Source organism: Grammomys surdaster, unplaced genomic scaffold (assembly GCF_004785775.1).
Source record: "Grammomys surdaster isolate TR1022 unplaced genomic scaffold, NIH_TR_1.0 126612, whole genome shotgun sequence".
NCBI lineage: Eukaryota > Metazoa > Chordata > Mammalia > Rodentia > Muridae > Grammomys > Grammomys surdaster.
Genome location: NW_021621401.1, coordinates 2,628,634 through 2,646,811, shown reverse-complemented (window position 1 = coordinate 2,646,811; position 18,178 = coordinate 2,628,634). Strand labels below are relative to the sequence as shown.

The 18,178-nt window shown below is 44.3% G+C and overlaps 1 protein-coding gene across 2 annotated transcripts; it reads right to left on the bottom strand.

The window, feature by feature from the left end:
* Positions 1-5,901: 5,901 nt before the first annotated feature.
* On the bottom strand, positions 5,902-12,840 carry Znf263 (zinc finger protein 263). 2 transcript variants are annotated; one of them, XM_028760965.1, is made up of 6 exons: positions 12,133-12,840; positions 10,917-11,097; positions 10,398-10,471; positions 10,001-10,124; positions 8,446-8,556; positions 5,902-7,974 (listed from the first exon to the last, which is right to left on the bottom strand). In XM_028760965.1, the coding sequence occupies exons 1-6, from the start codon at positions 12,523-12,525 to the stop codon at positions 6,821-6,823; spliced, it is 2,037 nt and encodes a 678-aa protein (XP_028616798.1). In that variant the 5' UTR covers positions 12,526-12,840; the 3' UTR covers positions 5,902-6,820. The 2 variants fall into 2 exon arrangements, with proteins under 2 accessions (XP_028616798.1, XP_028616799.1); XM_028760966.1 differs by lacking the exons at positions 10,398-10,471; positions 10,917-11,097 and having other exon boundaries at positions 12,133-12,820.
* Positions 12,841-18,178: the final 5,338 nt, after the last annotated feature.

The window sequence follows — 18,178 nt, the reverse complement described above, 5'->3', positions numbered from 1 at the left end:
CCCACAGAACTCATATTGGATTGAATGTCAACTATCTGGTTACTGGCTAACAAGTGCTTTTTCTTTTGCTCCTCATAATAGATGCTACTTGTTTTAACAATAACTACTTTTCCAAGACCTGGAGTCTGTATGTAGAACTACGACTCTGCCCCCAAGTTCCTGATTGCTAAATAAAGATGCTGATGGCCAGTAGCTGGGTAGAAGACACATAGGTGGGGTTAGGTTTCCCAGGCTTGGGGTACGAGGAGAACCACGAGGGGAAGAAAGTGGAGGAGGAAGCTGCCACCAATGAAAGTAAGGAGTCAAGAGAACATGGCCCTGTAGGCTGGCCATGTGGAGTTAAGAGCAGCCCAGATGAGACATGCTACACAGTAAGTAATAACTCAGGGTTATCAATAGGCAAATGGATTCTAGTCCCATGGAGGGTATTTGCCCAGATATTGTGCTGTTTAAGGCTTATTGTAAATATAAAGGTTGTGCATGTCTTTCATCTAAGACTTAAATGGCAAAGGTAAGGTAGAAAACTCAGGCCAGGGTTTAAATACTTTCTACAATTCAGAGGATTTTATGCAGTTGGGACATAAAGGGACAGTCAGGCTCTGACCTTTAAAAGAGAAGTAGCTGAGGTACTAGTCATTTTTCTCCTTTTTCTGACATTTGTTTTAATAGCACCTGGAGTGAATTACAGTGGTAGCTAGTTCTTCCCATGTAGTTGTGTGACCGGAATGGAAACCCCGATATCTAGGGCAGGGCATTTCAGAAGACTTGGGATGGCTCTTAGCATCATCAGGAGAACCTGAAAGGGAATACTAAGGGGATAGAGCTACAGAATGTCCCATATGGGGAGCTTTCGGGAAACAGTTGATCAGACACCAGCATCTGAATTCTTCAGGCAGCTGAATATTGGTTCAAAGTAAGTTTTAAAAAAATTTACATTGAGGAAAAATTCAACTCTGAAATACAAAACATATATCATTTAATACCCTGATGTAAGTTTAGGAAAACAAATGAAAGGAAAGATTTTTTTGTTATTTATTTTTATTTATTTATTTTGGTGGAGCTTCAGGCTGCTGAGGAGATTTGCACACTGCTCGGGATGAAGAGACTAGAACTAGGAACCAAGAAGCATACGGAGAACATGTTGAGAACACATTGAGCCATTTTGACAAAAACTGTGATAATTAAAGAGGAAAAATTACATTTAGCCCAGCTATACAGTGAGGAGAAAACTGAGCTCTTTTGGAAGTCAATGCAGAGAACACTCAGGTAAGTAGAAACGATATCCACCTACCAGGGAGGAAAATAAAGAATGGTTGTCTGTTCTTATGCGTACAAATACAGGTGGAACTGATAGGCGAACATCATTAGCCACTGGGAAAGCAAAGGTGCCCAAAAGTGTGAAAGAGGACACATCATCTGTGGTACACAAACCTGGGGAAGACATTTTGTTCACAAGAGAACTGTTTTCAGAATGGTTCTTTCAAACTTCTGATCAGCATTTTCAGCTTAATGATCTAGGGTTGGGTGAGGAAGACATCAGGGCATTGGTATTTCTGGACAACTCTCCAGTTCATCCTTCTGCGGAACCATTAGCCAGTGAGGATGGTAGAATAAAATACATGTTCTCTCCCACTAATGCTTCTATTTTGATTCAACCAATGAATCAAGGTGGGACCTTCAGCTGCAAAGGGCTTTATAGATGGGAATAACTTGAAGAGTCTTAGAATCTTTGGGGAAAGGGAGAGTGAACAGGATAAAAGAGAAAAGGGGATTTCCAAGATTAAGATGTATAATGTGAAAAGTGCCATTTTTAACAGTAGCAGACACACGGGAAATCTCCTTTACAGAAAGGAAACTGTGCGACCTTCAAGGACTGAAGTTACAGAGGGATTCCTGAGAAAGGTGCAGATGTAAAAACCAAGCGGGGCACACAGGATAAGGTAAAATGGAGGTGGTGAAGAGAAAGGTTCCCCCACAGTCCCCCCTCACCCCCCAAAAAACCAAACCCAAAAAGTGAGGCAGTAAAGGAAGCTGTGAAAAGGACGGAGCCGAGAGTAGACTGTGGAGCCGAGAGCGGACTGCAGACCCTAAGTTCCTTACTGTTTGGACTCCTTCTTAACTTTGCTGATGCCATACCTGAATTTCAAATAGTTTCTTTCACACTAAGAGATGCAACAAAAATATAGCCAAAAAAGAATTTGGGAGTAAAATCCATTTAAAAATTGTTGGATTTTTGAAAACTAGATTTCCTAATATTAAGGATACTGCCAATATGCCTTCAATTTCTGGCTCTAGTAATCAGACTATGTAAAGATATTTGGAATATGTGGTACAAATGTGCTGTTGACACTTTTTAATCAAACATGTCATTTTCCTATCAGTGTCTACTTATATATTGGCTAGAATATAATTTGAAAATAAATGTGCATTTCTTTAAAGGTATATTGTTTTCTTTCTGTTTACAAAAACAAGGATCTGAGTAATGAATTATCATCCCAAATTATATAAATTGTAATGGCTATGCTAAAAACATAGGTTCAAATTCTACCATGTAATTGACTAGTAGAGCACATATGTAGTATACACCAAGATCTTGGTTTCATTCCCCAGAATTAAAAAATAATAATGTATGCCACATAGAGGAGGAAGGGGCTCCTCCCAAGCCCCTAAGAGGAACTAACAAGGAGTCTAAACTGGCCATGAGCAGATTAATTTATGGCTGCCTACATGGTCTTATTACCCACAGGGAAGTTTAACCAACGATAATTACAATATTACAAAACAGGAGCTGGGCAGTTGGCTCAGTAGTTAAGAACACTGACTGTTCTTCAGCTGATCCAGGTTCAATTCCTAGTCCCCACATGGCAGTCCACTCTAGCTCAGGGGATCGAAGCTCCTCCTGCACCACACCTGCCTGGATGCTGCCATGTTCCTGCCTTGATGGACTGAACCTCTGAACCTATAAGCCAGCCCCAATAAAATGTTGTCCTTGTAAGAGTTGCCTTGGTCATGGTGTCTGTTCACAGCAATAAAACCCCAACTAAGACAGAAGTTGGTACTGGGAGAGGGGTATTGCTGTGATAGGCCTGACCATGCTTTTGTTTGGAAAAATGTGGATTTTGGGACTTTGGATTTAGAAAGCCATGGAATGTTTTAAGTGGGGCTTAATGAGTCATACTAGTAGGAATATGGAAGACTTAGTTGCTGTGAGTGATTTGAACTATGCAGAACGGCCCAAGAAGTTTCAGTGGAGAACTTCAGTATGTGGTCTAGCGACTGTTTTTGTAGTATTTTGGTGACAAACACGGCTACTTTTTGCCCTTGTCTGAAGAGCTTGCCTGAGGCCAAGATGAAGAGACCCAGATTAACTGCACTGGCAAAGGAAGTCTCAGAAACGCCCGTCAGAGACCTTGTTCTCTGGTTAAGTCTCATGAAAAGAGTTTTGAATAAGCATAGAAAGGAAAAATATAAAATAGATAGTTTGAGTATTAAAGGGGCACTAGGAAGTGAAATGGAGCTGAATCCTGTGTTCAAAGATATTAAATTGAATTAACAGAGTTGTAACCTTGGGACAAGACCCTACCCAGCTAAATTTAGATCTAGGCATGGTGGTACACACTTTTAATCCCAGGAGATAAAGCCAAACAGATCTCTGAGTTCAAGGCCCATCTGAGACAGAGTGAGTTCTTGGTAAAGAAAAGCTTAAATCCAGGCATTGGTGGCACACCCTTTAATCCCAGCACTTGGGAGGCAGAGGCAGGTGGATTTCTGAGTTTGAGGCCAGCCTGGTCTACAGAGTGAGTTCCAGGACAGCCAGGGCTACACAGAGAAACCCTGTCTCCAAAAACCATTAAAAAAAAAAAAAAAAACACTGAAGGTAACACTGAAGTTGCCTTGGAGAGCCCAAGATGCTAAAGATGCTGGAGTTGTAGGATACCTGCTGAAGAAAGCTGCTAACCAGGAGTCAAACCAGCCCAGGAGAAAGAAGTTTGTTACAGATAACAAAGATAAAAAAGGAGTGGAGATCTGAAGACCACTTTGACATCAGACATGGAGATGCAGTGTTTGGAGTGTGCCCACCTGGTTTCCTGTCTTGCCTTGAGGATTATAGTTAAGTGATTGGCTGAGTCTCAGAAGGGACTTTGAATTTTGGAGTTTTAACATTGTTGAGACCATGGGAGTTTGGAAGCTGGACTAAATGTACTTTTTAATTACGCTATGGCTAGGTAAGGCCCCCACAGACGCATGTGTTTGAACAAGCCTCCATAGAGGCCAGGGAGTCGAATGCTTTGTATATGTTTGGCCCAGGGAGTGGGAATATTTGGAGGTGTGGCCTTGTTGGAGTAGGTGTGTCACTGTGGAAGTGGGCTTTAATACCCTTGTCCTAGCTGCCTGGAAGTCGGTATTCTGCTAGCAGCCTTCAGATAAAGATACAAACCTCTTAGCTCCTCCTGCACCACACCTTCCTGGATGCTGCCATGTTTCTGCCTTGATGATACTGGACTGAACTTCTGAACCTGTAAGCCAGCCCCTGTTAAATGTTGACCTTATAAGAATTGCCTTGGTCATGGTGTCTGTTCACAGCAATAAAACCTGAAGACAATGGATCCTGAGGAATGACACTACAGGTCCTCTGTCATCTACATATCCACACATTTAAGAAAAATCCAGGCTCAGGAAACTGTTCCTATCTGGCCCGCCTGAATGTAGCACCAACAAACTCACTACCTTACTAATCTTAACATGGGTGGAATCCTTTATTTAGTCTGCCACTGGTACCTTATCTGGGGTGACAGACACTTATTTACATCTGCCCAGGAAAAGGTACACAACACATAGTAACACCAGTTAGACCATGTAATATCTGCATGGGTGATTTTATACTGTGTGTGTATACCATCCAAGTAATAAGCTGCTTGGTGGCATAGCAAGTGTAGACTATGCCACCCACTTTGTGGCACCAGGATCTTACCAGTCCTGTCCTAGTCCATGGGACCAGACCCTGCTCCTACACTGCAGATACTATATAAATCTCTGGTTAATCTACATTAATCTTCTCACCTTCCTTCCCTGCCCTCAGTCCTCAGACCACCACTGCTCACCTGTGAAAAAACTCCCTTAAGATAAAGGGAAATAAGAAAATGTTTTATGAGTTGGCCCAGAAAAACCAAGCTTTTGGACACACTAACCTGAACAAGAGCTGGGGTAAGAATGAGGACTGCTTTGACAGACTGCTGCTAATCCACTGCTCTACTATCTTTCCCCACAGAATAGCTAGATTAGTTAGATTTCTCTGGAGATAGTAAGATGGCTTCCTGGCATCTGATTTCCTACTCCTAGAGTGCTGGGTCCTAACTCTCTCAAAATAAAAACACTCTGTAGGAGGTGGTGGTACACTCCTTTAATCCCAGCACCTGGGAGGCAGAGGCAAGCATCTCTCCAAGTTCCAGACTAGCAAGGTCTACAAATGAGTTCCAGAACAGCCAGGGATACACAGAGAAACCGATAAACACTCCTCTTATTCCTACCCTAAGCCCACTTTCTATGACATAATGCTTTCCTCCTCCTAATTTTGCCCTGCTTTTTCTTTCCACACCATTAATAATCAATGGCTTTGTGAAGACCATTATTAGATTCCTTCCTGGGAACAAATTTTGCAAGACAAAAATATCTTGTCCTTAAAAAGTCTGATCTGGCCAGGCGGTAGTGGTGCATGCCTGTAATCACTAAACTTAGGCAGAGGCAGGTGCATCTCTGTGACTTAGAGCCAGCCCAGTCTACAGAGTGAGTTTCAGGACAACCAGGGATACATAGAGAAACCCCATCTCCAAAAGAACCCCCACAAGATAAGAGAATTTCAACCATATCAACACAAAGTCCCTCAATAAAGATTCATACATATTCTTGTTTCCTTGGAGATATTTATTATAAACCCTCCAAACATTCTCAACAGGGAAAGACATAATTCCTATTTTCTCTAGGATCTGTTTTTTTGTATCTGATGAAATCATGGAACCTTCCACTCATAATCATGTCTATAGAGCTCTAGGTACCTTTTGACAGGTGGAAGAAAGTCTCAAATTTTTAGAAAGGTAGACTGTAATCACATACCCTTAATATGTAAAATTCTGGGTTCATCTGTGGATTCCACATTATGACTTATCTCTCCAGTTCCCTTTTTTTCTGAGGTCACCTTTTATGTCAACAAGCACTCCTGACAAACTACTCAAAGGGGTGTTGTAGTGGCAGAACTGGACCACCCAGGACTTCCCAACCAGGACCTTAAAACAAAACAAAACAAAACAAAACAAAACAAAACAAAACAAAACAAAACCAAGAAACAAGAACCCCCCCAAAACTTAAAATCGGTCTTGTTGACCTTAAATTGGTCTCCCAGGACCTAGCCCTTCTTTGGTCTCAAGGGCCTCAGGAGACCAAACTCTTCTGCTTAATGTCACAAATAAGTGGTTGAAGCCATAGGTATCCCCAGCATTGATGGGATAAATACTAGACTCAGTACAGAACCCAAACTTGGTCATACCTGGGTCAAACAATAAAGGCTGATGCATCTGAAAATAGGATGGACTTCATAGAAAACCGTCCCCAAGCAGGCTACCTCAAAGTCCTTAAATTCTTACTTCTGAAGACTGAACTTTTTTTAGTTTTAAGCTAGTTCTTCACCTCTGTACCTCCATTAAAATAAGTCTCATTTTTTCTTTATATTAATTACCGGCAAAATACATCAAAGTGGACAAAGAATACCAGCTCTGGATAAGACAGCTTTCTGACAAAACTGAGGCAAAAAGAAATTCCACCAAATCTAACCAGTGTGAGTTCTTTGATGACTTGTAAGGCGTGAGCTCCGAGAGAAGCTTTCTCCACATTCAGAACATTTATATGGTCTTTCTCCTGTATGGGTTCTCAGGTGACGAATCCGGTTGGAACTGTGAGAGAAACTGTCTCCACACTCATGACAGGTATAGGGTTTTTCTCCTGTGTGAATTCTCTGGTGCCTGATTAAGTTAGATCTATGAGAGAAGTTTTCCCCACAAAGGATACACTTATACGGTTTTTCTCCTGTGTGTGTTCTCTGATGTCTGGTAAGGTGCATGCCCTGCCGGAACCTTTTCCCACAAGTGGAACATTCAAAGAGTTTCTTCTCCACTCTGTGGTTTGTAAGAAAGGGTGCACTGTCATTCATGCCTTGTCCACACTCAGGGAAAGGGTCGAGTCTCTCTTTGTCATGGGTTCTTTCATGAATAACAAGATGTGAACTCCGAGAGAAACTTTTGCCACATTCACTACAGCGATAGGGCCTCTCTCCAGTGTGGATCCTCTGGTGCCGAAGCAGGTTGGAGCTGTGAGCAAAGATCTCCCCACACTCGGGGCATTTGTAGGGCTTCTCCCCAGTGTGTGTTCTCTGGTGTCTATTGAGGTTGGAGTTGCAAGAGAAGCTTTTGCCACAGACAGTGCACTGGAAGGGCTTCTCCCCGGTGTGGGTGCGCTGATGGCGGGTGAGGTGGGTATTCTGACTGAAGCACTTTCCACACTCAAGGCACTTATGAGCTTCCTCTCCTACGTGTGCTCTGTGCAGTGAAAGAAAATGTGGGTGTCCACCAAAGACCTCACCACACTCTACATCCATACACAGCTTTTCTGCTGCGTGTATTCTCTGGTGCCTAATTAGGTTTGAGTTATTAGAAAAGTTCTTGCCACACAAGGCACACAAATGGAGTTTCTTGGGCTGTTCTTTTGCTTGTACCAGTCCTCTACAACTTGGGGTTCCCACTAAGGACTCCTCTATTTTGTCCTCTGGGGGATATTCCCAATGTCCTTCTCTGTCATCAAGTCTTCCCTGCTCAGGACTCCAGGGCACCTCCCTTCTAGCCTGGCCAGGCAACAGTACTGGAGGATGGACACTTTCAGGAGAAATAGACTCAACATTTCTTTCTTGGTTCTCAAACTTTTCCACTCCTAGAAAGAGAAAAAAAGTAAACCTAGATTATTTTACAGTAGAAAAAAAAAATCTCTACATACCTTTCAGGCAAAAGGCCCAGAGAACAGAGTTCTCTCTCAATTTCCCAGTCTGTCTTTGTAAGTGAATCGTGCCAGAGAAGCATGTGGAGAAGATTCAAAGACTCAGAGCTCACACCAGTCTTAGAATTCCATTTCTGGTGGCCCCATCCCCACCTCATTTTCCAATTAGCTCTCCCCTTCCTAGCATGGATCAAGGCTGAGACTAGAATGTAGCAAGTCAGTCCACGACTAAGCATCTCCTCAAATTCACAGCCCACATTCCTCACTCACCTCGCTGGTGGAAGAGGGTGCAGGAGACAAAGAGACAGTCATCTCCCCATGTGCAATACTGGCCATGCATTCAAATCCCCAGATGTCACACGCGGCCCTGGGAGCCTTCCTGCACAACTGTTTATCTTCACTTCTTACCTAGAACTAGGTTTCTGGGGCTCACGCCTTCCTTGCACGTCTGGACACTTGGATCCCACAGCTTCCCCCCTTGCTCCACCTGGGAGACCTCCTGACTGGGAATGCAGGGCTCTGTTCACAAAGAAAGAAACACATCACCACATTCTTCTGCTAAGTAGAGAAAAAAAAACAGAGCCTTGTTTCCTGCCAGGAGCAGAGAAACAAACTCTTCCTTGAGTCTGATATATATCACTTGGGAGTCACACTAAAGCATTTCTAGTAGTTACTGTCTAGGAAAAAGGAACAGGGTTTTTAAATATTTTCAAAGAACTTGAATTTTTAAAACTAGAATATACAATACACACACATACACACACACACATATATATACATATATGTAATTCAAATAAGTATAAAATAAATAAAATAGGATGATAACTTCTTTGAGAATCAACTTACTATTATAAGAGTGTTGGCTACTTATAGATCGAACTAAATTTAACTGTAAAACTGGAAAACCATGAAATTAACTGGGAAAGAACCTGGGCTCTTAGAAGACAATGAGATTAAAATTTTGTAAATCCTCCTGTGCTGTTCTAAATAGAGACGCCAACACCTCACTCAAGCTCTAACAAAACAGACTCAAACAGAAGCTCAGTCCCATCAATCTAACCTCTCGTCATCGCTGGCACAGCAACGGAAAGTGATACAACCCAGGAGGTCACAATGGGGAGAAAAAGCCAGTAATAGCTCTGCACAATCAGTGCAAGTGAATTCACAGCTCTAAGTAGCCTCCTACAAACATGGAGGAAAATGTCAGCAGTGTGATTTCTTTCTGCTGTATGCTTCAACATAACCAATCGTACTGTCCACACCGCCTTACATTACCTCCAATTCTTTATTATGGAGAAGCTGAGGAACTACGTAAGTTATATATACTCCACCTACATTCAGCTTTCAGTTTGTCTTACTTTATTAGCATCATTTAAAACCTTTGCATAGCTGTTCAACACACAGATGTACTTTAATGAATGCACTGTTTAGCCTACTCTGTGTATATATACTGTTCCAAATTTTCACAAGTTCCCCTTCCCTTCCTGGATTTTTACAGTCTGGGAGAGCTAAAAAACTGGTATTCTGGTGCCAGTAGCCCTGGATTTTCTGTCTCTGGTAAAAAACAAAAACAAAAACTCTAGAAATACCAATGAAGCCCAGAAGGCATGAACACTAAGTGAACTCAGGAGTACTTGTACTGCAAGGAAGTAAGAACTTAGGGCACTGAACCTGTGTGATGTTGGCTCGTGGTCACTGGATATGATTTGTGCTGCCTTTGGAAGTTCTCTCCAGTTCAGACTCTTTGCCTTAAACTCTAACAATGGAAATACAGTCTAAGGATGCCATTCAGTCTATCAACTGTGCCATTTGGCAGATGTTTAACTGTGTATTAGGATAAGAAACGTTAGAGCAAGGGGTGGGGTTATTGACAAAACTCAGAGCTCATGTCCAGAAGGTGTGTGTCCAAGAAGCAGGACAGTCTGGTCATAAATGGCATCATCCCAGAGAGAGAAGTTCTTACCTAGTGTCCCCATGTTCTCATAACTATCTTGCACCATGTCCCTTGAGGAAGCTCTCTTACTAGGATCCTGATGGTCCCACTCCTGAGAGATATACATTGCCATGTCCTCGAGGCTCTCGGGCAACTGGAATAACACAGGATCTCCTTTAGCATCACACGCAATAATGCACTAACAACAATTAAAGCAGAATCATAGTTAACGGGGTAAATCCCAGGAGTGCCAAGCACACTCATGTCATGGGGGAAGCCTATAAGCGATGGGTTAAAAAGACAAAGGAAATAAGGGAGATATCTGATCAGAAAAATATCTTCCTAGTAGCAGAAGGGAACCTCCCACCCCAAAAGCAGAGGAGAAAAGGAGAATTCTGGGGAGAGGCAATGAGAACTTCCACATCACCTGGGTCCCAGTCATATCTTTATCTTCCACATTCCCTTCAGGAGGAAAGAGAGAAAGCCAGGGAGCAGATAATGCTGAAGATAACAGAAATCATAATGAGAACAGTAACACCAATCTCGGCAGTCCACAGATTATTACAAGACATTATGCATCCCTCAACTGCAGGCCTCAGCTGTTAGGACTGACAGTAAACAAAAGGTAGAAGAAGGTGTACTGAAGTGAGCTCCAGTAAGAGGGTGACAGCAATGGCTGACAGTACTGTAGCCACACATCCCCACATTGGCCATCTAACTGTAATCGCCAGTTCTGAACACAGAGGGCTTTACTAACAGAGTCCCCCTTTCCTCCCATCCAACTTTCACAGAATTCACACCACTGCTTTTAGGTTTTTCAGAGCACAACTAAGAACCTTAACTTCAGAAATTCTTTCTCCTTGGCATCTATACTACATTCTGCTAGGGTGAGGGGCAACCCCAAAGCCCCTCCTCCCTCCCACCTGCCCAGATAACTGTCCCTCACCCCTCTCCTTTACAGCCTGGGAGTCCCTTTTGGGGCTGGGGTCTAGCAGCTCCTGCAGCCTGGGGCCAGGGCTTCGCTCAGTCTCCATTGGCTCCAGCTTGAAGCTCGGTGACTCTCCTGCTGTTTCCAGTGGCAAAGGCTCCTCCAAAAGCACTTCTGCTCCCCGCCCTTGGTTTGTGACCTGGGAACCAACCCACATCACTCATCATCACAACGGGGCTGACAGAAATGGAAATTAGTACAGGATTCTTAGGACGCACCCTCAACAGAGGACCAGAGGCTATCCTTTTGGTCTCGGCCAAGAGGATGGTTTACGCTAAGGGCTTTTTAGATTGTAACAGAAAAAGGGGGAAGAATACGAGTAAGAAAACTGAAGGTCCACTGCCAGTGCACCCCTTCTCAACATACTTTGATACACCCCACTCTGCTGGCTCGCTCTCACCTTTTCTAGACGCTTCCATGTTTCACTACTAGATAAGGTGAACTTACCAGGCAGTGATCATAGACCCTCAGTGCTTAGCTGTTTTTCAAAGTTCAATTAGCAGAGATCCAGTTGTGTACTGGAAACTATGGACTAATATACACTGGGTGTTAACCACTAAGTATAGGCCTGGGGTGGTGGCACATGCCTATGGGAATCACAGTAGTGGAGAGGCTGAAGCAGGAGGATTGTCTGGAGTTTAAGCCTGGGCTATATAACTAGACTCTGTTTGTAATCCTAGAACTCAGTCTTTGGGGAAACTGAAGGTGGAGGATCTCCAAGCTGAACTACAGTGAGTCAGTCAGCTTGGGCTACATAAGACTGTCACAAAACACACAAACCCCTCAAAGCAGTGGCAGTAGGTGTCATCCAAACGACATACTTTTTTCTCCAAATCCTCAAAATTATCCCAGACAGTACTTTAGCCAACAGAGAAACAGGACCAAACAGATTAAGTACTCTGCTCTAAGTCACAAAGCTAGTAACCAGTGAGAAGCTTTCTGACTACAGAACTAAATACTTGTAGAGCAACGCCTTCACGTTGAAACAAAATCCTTCTCACTTTCTACTACCGGCATATGGGGAAAATCTGGAAGGAAAGGATAAGCTACAAAAAAAAAAATCCCTCTTCCTCATGTAAAGCCTACTCAGGACAATCAAGTATATTCGACTACAAAAAAGGCTAGCACAATAACCTAGTCTTCCGGGCCAAATCACGGGTAAAACAGCTGTCACCTGTTGCCTCAGTTTCCCAAGTTCTTTCTGCATACGCTCCACAAGGGTTACTGCTTCTTCGCCGCTCTCTGGGCGCAGCTCCTGCACCTTGCTCTGAATCTCTTGAGGAAGGATAGTCAAGAACTGCTCCAGCACCAATAGCTCCAGTATCTGCTCCTTGGTGCGTATCTCCGGAAGTAGCCACCCATGGCAAAGCTCCTGTAGCTGGCTAAGGGCCTCTCGGGGACAAGAGGCGTCTTGAAAGCGGAACCGTCGAAAACGCAGATGGGAAGCCTCTGGGCTGGGCTCTGGCTCAGGCGGGGGTACCTCCTGGCTCCAGGTACAGTCTTCCTCCAGTTTCACTATCAGGAGCCCTTCTGGCTCCTGGGAGTTCGGACCCGCAGCCATAGTCATGCCCCCAGAGTGCCTAGGTCCCGAAACCAGCTATGTCCGCCTTGAAAGACGCCCTAGGTTCTGTACAGCAGTAGGCCACGGCTGCTACAGCCAAGAGACCCGGGGCTCCAAAGGCCGCTGGAAGAACCCAGGTCGAAATCTTGGCAATAATAGGCCTGAGCGTCGCCACCTGACCGGCTTCTCAGGCCCGCACAGAACTTAGGTCTCAGGGCCCGTGGCGCAAGCCTCAGCGCGCGAGTTAGGCGTCATAAGCCAACGGCTGCTAGTCAGGACGGACTTCCCGTTTACGTTTCGCTTGCGCCGTCTCCCATTGGGTCGGGTCTAGCCACGTACTCACGGTCTACCTGAGACAAGGAAAATTTGCATAAAAGAGCAGGAGGGGAACAAGTCCGCGGGTGATAAAAGGCGGGGCTAAGCAGTGGGCGGTGCCTCTAGGTGGGAAGCGGTAGGGGTGGGAATCCCCGGGCGGATGTGGTCCGGGTACGACCTGGGTCAGATTTCCGCAGGAAAGTTTGCCAAAAGGTAAATTCCTCAGCTACTCTTGAACCAGAATCCAGGGCCGTTAGAGTGTCATGTCGGGGCACAGACGCTTAACAAAGAAAACCTCTGAAGGCCGGTCCCAACATCCCGGAGACCTATGGCCGGAAGCAGACCAGCGCACTCTGCTTCCAGGGCTCGAGTTGCGTGGGGGCTGCTGGGAAATGTAGTTTATGCGTGCCCTTGTTATTGCGCTTGCGCTAGGGATGGAGGCCGGCTAAGCGGTTGCCGGAGCTACAATAAAACCACAGCGATACCCGTGTTTTTGCCTCCCGGTGAGCGGTGGTCCCTAGTCCTTCAACTTTAGGCTGCTGGTCGACCCAGAAGAACGCTCTTGGTATGAGTTGCGCTCGCCATTCTACCAGTGTAGGTCTAAGGCCTTACTCTGCGAAAGCATAATCATCGGCTATGACTGTCACCCTGAGGGAAGAAGGGAAGGAAACACCAAGGCGAACTTCCTTATTTTTTTGAAGAAAGAATTGCCAGGTCTTAGACTGGAGCTGTCAGACAGGTCGTGGAGTCTGCAGATTCTAGCAAGTGTGTCACGAAAACCACTAATCACTTATTGGACACATGCTTACATTGTTGGCTATTCATTGCAACTCAAGAGGCAGGGAAAGCCTTCCTTGCGCTGGTCTCCACATCGTGAGCTTTGTATACTTTGTAAGACCTCAAGGTAGGAAAATGACAACACCACACCACCAGGAGCTCCAGCAGCCAGGTCCTGCCCCCAGACTTCCTTAATGGTCCCTAATCCTAACAGTTGTTTTCTAACAGCTGTAATTGTCATTCCCAGGCCTGAGGAGGAAGAGTGGCCAGGACTCACCCTACAAGACAAAAACTCAACCCCAACCCCAACCCCTAAACCAAATCAACAAAAGACTCACCAATCCTCGAGCTTGGTGTAGAGACCTACCAAACCCCGAGCAAAATCCACCAATCTCTGAGCTCCCTCAAACAACCTGAAAAGCTGGGGGTGGGAAGGGGAACTAAGAAATCCTATATAAGCCCTGCCTGCCGCTCAGTTCACTGCTTTCTTCTTTCCTGAGCAGAAACAGAAAAAAAATCTTGGATTTTTCCTTCCCAATAAGACTCTTGTATGAGGTTTGTTGTGCGGTGTGACTTTTGGCTCCCTATTGCCAGGATGCCTTTCCATTCAGGGCTTCAGCATACATACATAAAATAGAACTTTCACGATATGGTATGAAGTAGATTGTAAGTCCTGTGATTATGATATCGAGTGTCATGGGGGTCCTCTTAAATCCAACATAACTCAAATGCCAGGTCAATGCAGATGACAAAAATTGATTGTAATCAAGCTGTTACTGGCTGGTCAGGGCTGTAGAACAGACTCAGGAGCTGAACTGTGACCTTGGGAGGAGGATGTACAGCATATTTAAAGGATGAAACCATAAAGCAAGGGGGAGTGGGGTGGGCTGTAGCGTCGTCCAGTCATTTTGACAAAAGGGGTTGAGAACGGGAGTTTCCATCAATCAGGATAGGAGTTGGTGCCTGGGCCTGGGAACATGAACTTAGTTTGACCCGGTCAGCACGATGGAGACGTTGTCTCTGAGATGTCTACACTTAGACACTGTTTCTTATAATGAAGCTAACTATTGGGAAGTCTCCAGTTCCACAAAGGCCTGGGCTCTTGAATTTAGGTCCTATGATTAAATGGAGTCTAAAAGGAAATGGTAGTATTTAGAGTAAGTTTCTTTTGCTTGTACCCAACAGTGTCAGTTTAATAAGTCAATTGCCTGAGGTCATACAGCTAACCTGTCGCAGAAGCTTAGGCTATGGAAATAAAAACGGTCTGTTTTGGATGACTGTGTAGTTTCATCACAATACAAAGGCCTGCAGGCTGCCATGGCAAATGCCTATCCAGGTACTAGATAGCACATGGGCTGTTATAGGTTCATTCAAAAAACCTTGTGAGGTTGGGCTGGAGAGATGACTCAGCAGTTAAGAGCAAGACCACTCAGAAACACAAAAATAAATCCTGTTTAAAAAAAAAAATTGTGAGGCCAAGCATCCTTATGTTCTTCATGTACTTTAGACATTCCTGTCTCAAGGGTCTGTAGACTGACCCCCGAAGGCACTTTTCCTACTAGCATGCATGATGTGATCTCAGACAGTTTATCTAATCTCTCTAAGATTTCCCTCCTGGTCTGGAGTAATGTTTTACCACTTCTTAGCATGGGTGGTGGGTAGTCAGGTACCCATCAAAGTACTGACAGATGCAAAATTCATAGAACAATGCTCTGCACACATGATGAGCTAGAGTCAGGACCAAAAGATGGGAGATTGAGGGGCCATAAGAAGGGAGAAGTTCTCGAACCAGGATCTGGCTGGAAGTCAGAAAGCTCAACACAGCTAATAAAAAAAAATTACAGAAGTTGGCCATGGTCACATGGCTGTAACTTATCGTGACAGTTAGAAAACCGGAACAGGAGGATCAGAAGCTCAGCCTGATTACATTCTCCTTCTTCTGTCCCCCTGTGTAACTCAGAACACTGACAAGAACTACACCAGGATGCAGTAGTACTGCTTGGGTTGTCAGCACAGCAGACCTCCCAGAGGTGGCGGTAGTCATCAGACAATGGTGGACATTGCAGATCCAGAGACAAACTGTCAAAGGCAGCATTCAGGACGCTTCCTGCCAATTCTACCGTCCCAGAATTCCTTGCTTTTTCCTCTTTCAGCACCGAGCACTCCGTATCTCTGCTGCTCTAGCTCCCCTGGATGACCTGCTGTCTTCTCTTTTGCTTCAGCCTGCACAATCACTTCTTTCTCCACTTTGTTCTCATGGCACAGGAGTTTCAAAAAGAATCATTGTGCTAAGGCCAAGAGAACCTACTGGCCTATTTGTAGGGAGTGAAGAAAGCCCTCAGTGAGTGTATATTGTTTGACTTGATCAAGGCCTTGTCAAGGATCCCTTGCCTTAGACTCATGGGAGTGGCAAAGCCTTCCTCAGGTCCAAGTGTGAATGTTGACAGTGTATGCAGAAAATGTCTACCATGACTCCCTTTACCTCGCCCCCCTGAAGTCAGCTCTCCTACAGAACCTGTTCCTACCAAGATTACCCAAATCTGCCTCCTCGTTCAGCTGTTATCTTTATCTCTCTGTAACAATCCAGCTTCCTTGTTTAGCCCTTTGCAATGACTCCACCACCGCACTCTTCAGATGTATTTAATGAGTATTCTGAGCTTCTCTGTCAGAGAGCTCAGTCCACCTAAGCCTGGCTTTTCTGTGTGTCTGTGCATTTGTCTTTTCTTCATTCTATCACAGACTCAGTCATCTCAATCCCTGGGGCAATGCAGGACTCAGCATAGAGACTTTTTGTTATCTTTATTTCCTTCTCTCCTACTCCCCCACTCCAGCCCCATGTAAATGTGCCCCCCCCCCCCGTGTATGCAACCTTACATGTATGTAAATATGAAGTGGGTAGTATCCCTTATCTCTTGATAACCTTGCTTTAGTCGGACTCTTCCTGAACTTATCTATTCATCTATCTGTGTACAGGGTGTGTGATGGTTTAAATGAAAATAGGCCCCATAGTGGCAATGTTAGGAGGTGTGACCTTGTTGAAGTACTTGTGGCTTTGAGAGGACTTGCGTCACTGGGGTGGGCATTCAGGTTTCAAACACTTAAGCCAGGCCCAGCGTTACTCTCTCTTTTTGGTGCCTACCAATCCAGATGCAGTATTCTCAGCTACCTCTCCACAGCATGTCTGTCTGTGTGTTGCCATTCTTCCCACCATGGTGATAGTGGCTCTACTGTAAACCAGCTCCAATAAAATGTTCTCCTTTATAAGAATTGCTGTGGTTGTTGTGACTTGTCACAGCAATAAAACCTTAAGACATGGTGTGAGACAGAAGTGCCTGTTTCTAAATAGATTGCTAATAGTCCCAACAACATTTACAAAATGACCTTCCTTTTCTCCTTGTCTCTTAAATGTCATATTTTGTATAAAGTAAATATATATATACTGTTAAGGTTTGATTAAAAAATGTCCCCCTCTTTGGTTTTTATTTTCATTTTGTGGGGTTTTGTATATGTGTTTCCTGGGGGTTTTGTTGGTGATATTTGCTTTTGTTTTTTAAAGAGAGGGAGAAAAAATCAGGTTGCTAGGGAAATGGAGAGAATCTGAGAGGAATTGGACCACTTCGAAGTGAACAGCCTCTGCTGAGCTCTCTGCCTAATCTCAGAACCACAGCAATTCATTAAAGAAATATTCTACAGTCCTGGATGGAAGAGTCAATCACTCCTAAGTGAACAAATTTTATTAAATTCCTCCTCTTCTGTCTCTTCTTCATACAGAAGCCGTGTGTGACCTTTTCTTTTTTATATATTGTGTGTGTGTGCACCACATTTGTGCCCGGTGCCCAAGGAGATCAGAAAAGGGTGCTTATCCCCTAGAACTGGAGTTACCAATACTGTAACCACCATTTAAGTACTCAGAGCTGAATCTGGGTCTTTTTCAAGAGCAACAAGTGCTTGTATGCATTGAGCCATCTTTCTAGCCCCAGAAACTTAAGAGTTTTGTGGGGCAGGGGGTCCTGTGTGTTTTTGCCCATAGTTCTGGGAAAGTCTCTAAATGTACTAACCTTGTCTTTTGTCTTCCGTAGTTCTGTTTCTGGCTAACTATTCTTGTTAAATAAAGTATGTCAACACCTGATATGGTTTTTGTGTTTAAAAGCTCATGCTGAGAAAGGCTTGGGGCTTCACTGGGATCTCAAACATGCTGTGAGGTCACCGGCTGGCCAATAAAGACTTTCTATTGCCTTAAATCCATGTCTAAGCAGTCTTCTCTTATGGATACCTCACCACACTGGCATATACCTGTTATTCTAGCACTTGAGAAATGGAGGCTAAAGTGCCACTAAACTTGGGAGGGGTCACAGTCTATGTCCCCAAGAAGCCGAGTTCAGCTACCTAGTCTTAAACCTACTAAAACAGCCAAATCAATAGTAAAAAGCAGAAAAAGATTTATTCAGTGTGGTGGCAATGAGAAGAACAGAAAAAAATCCAGTGACACCTTTCAGTCCATTTTCTGGTGCTGACAGAGGTGATAGTTTAAATAAAGGGCTCGAGATGTGCTCCTCTAAGCAGCTCC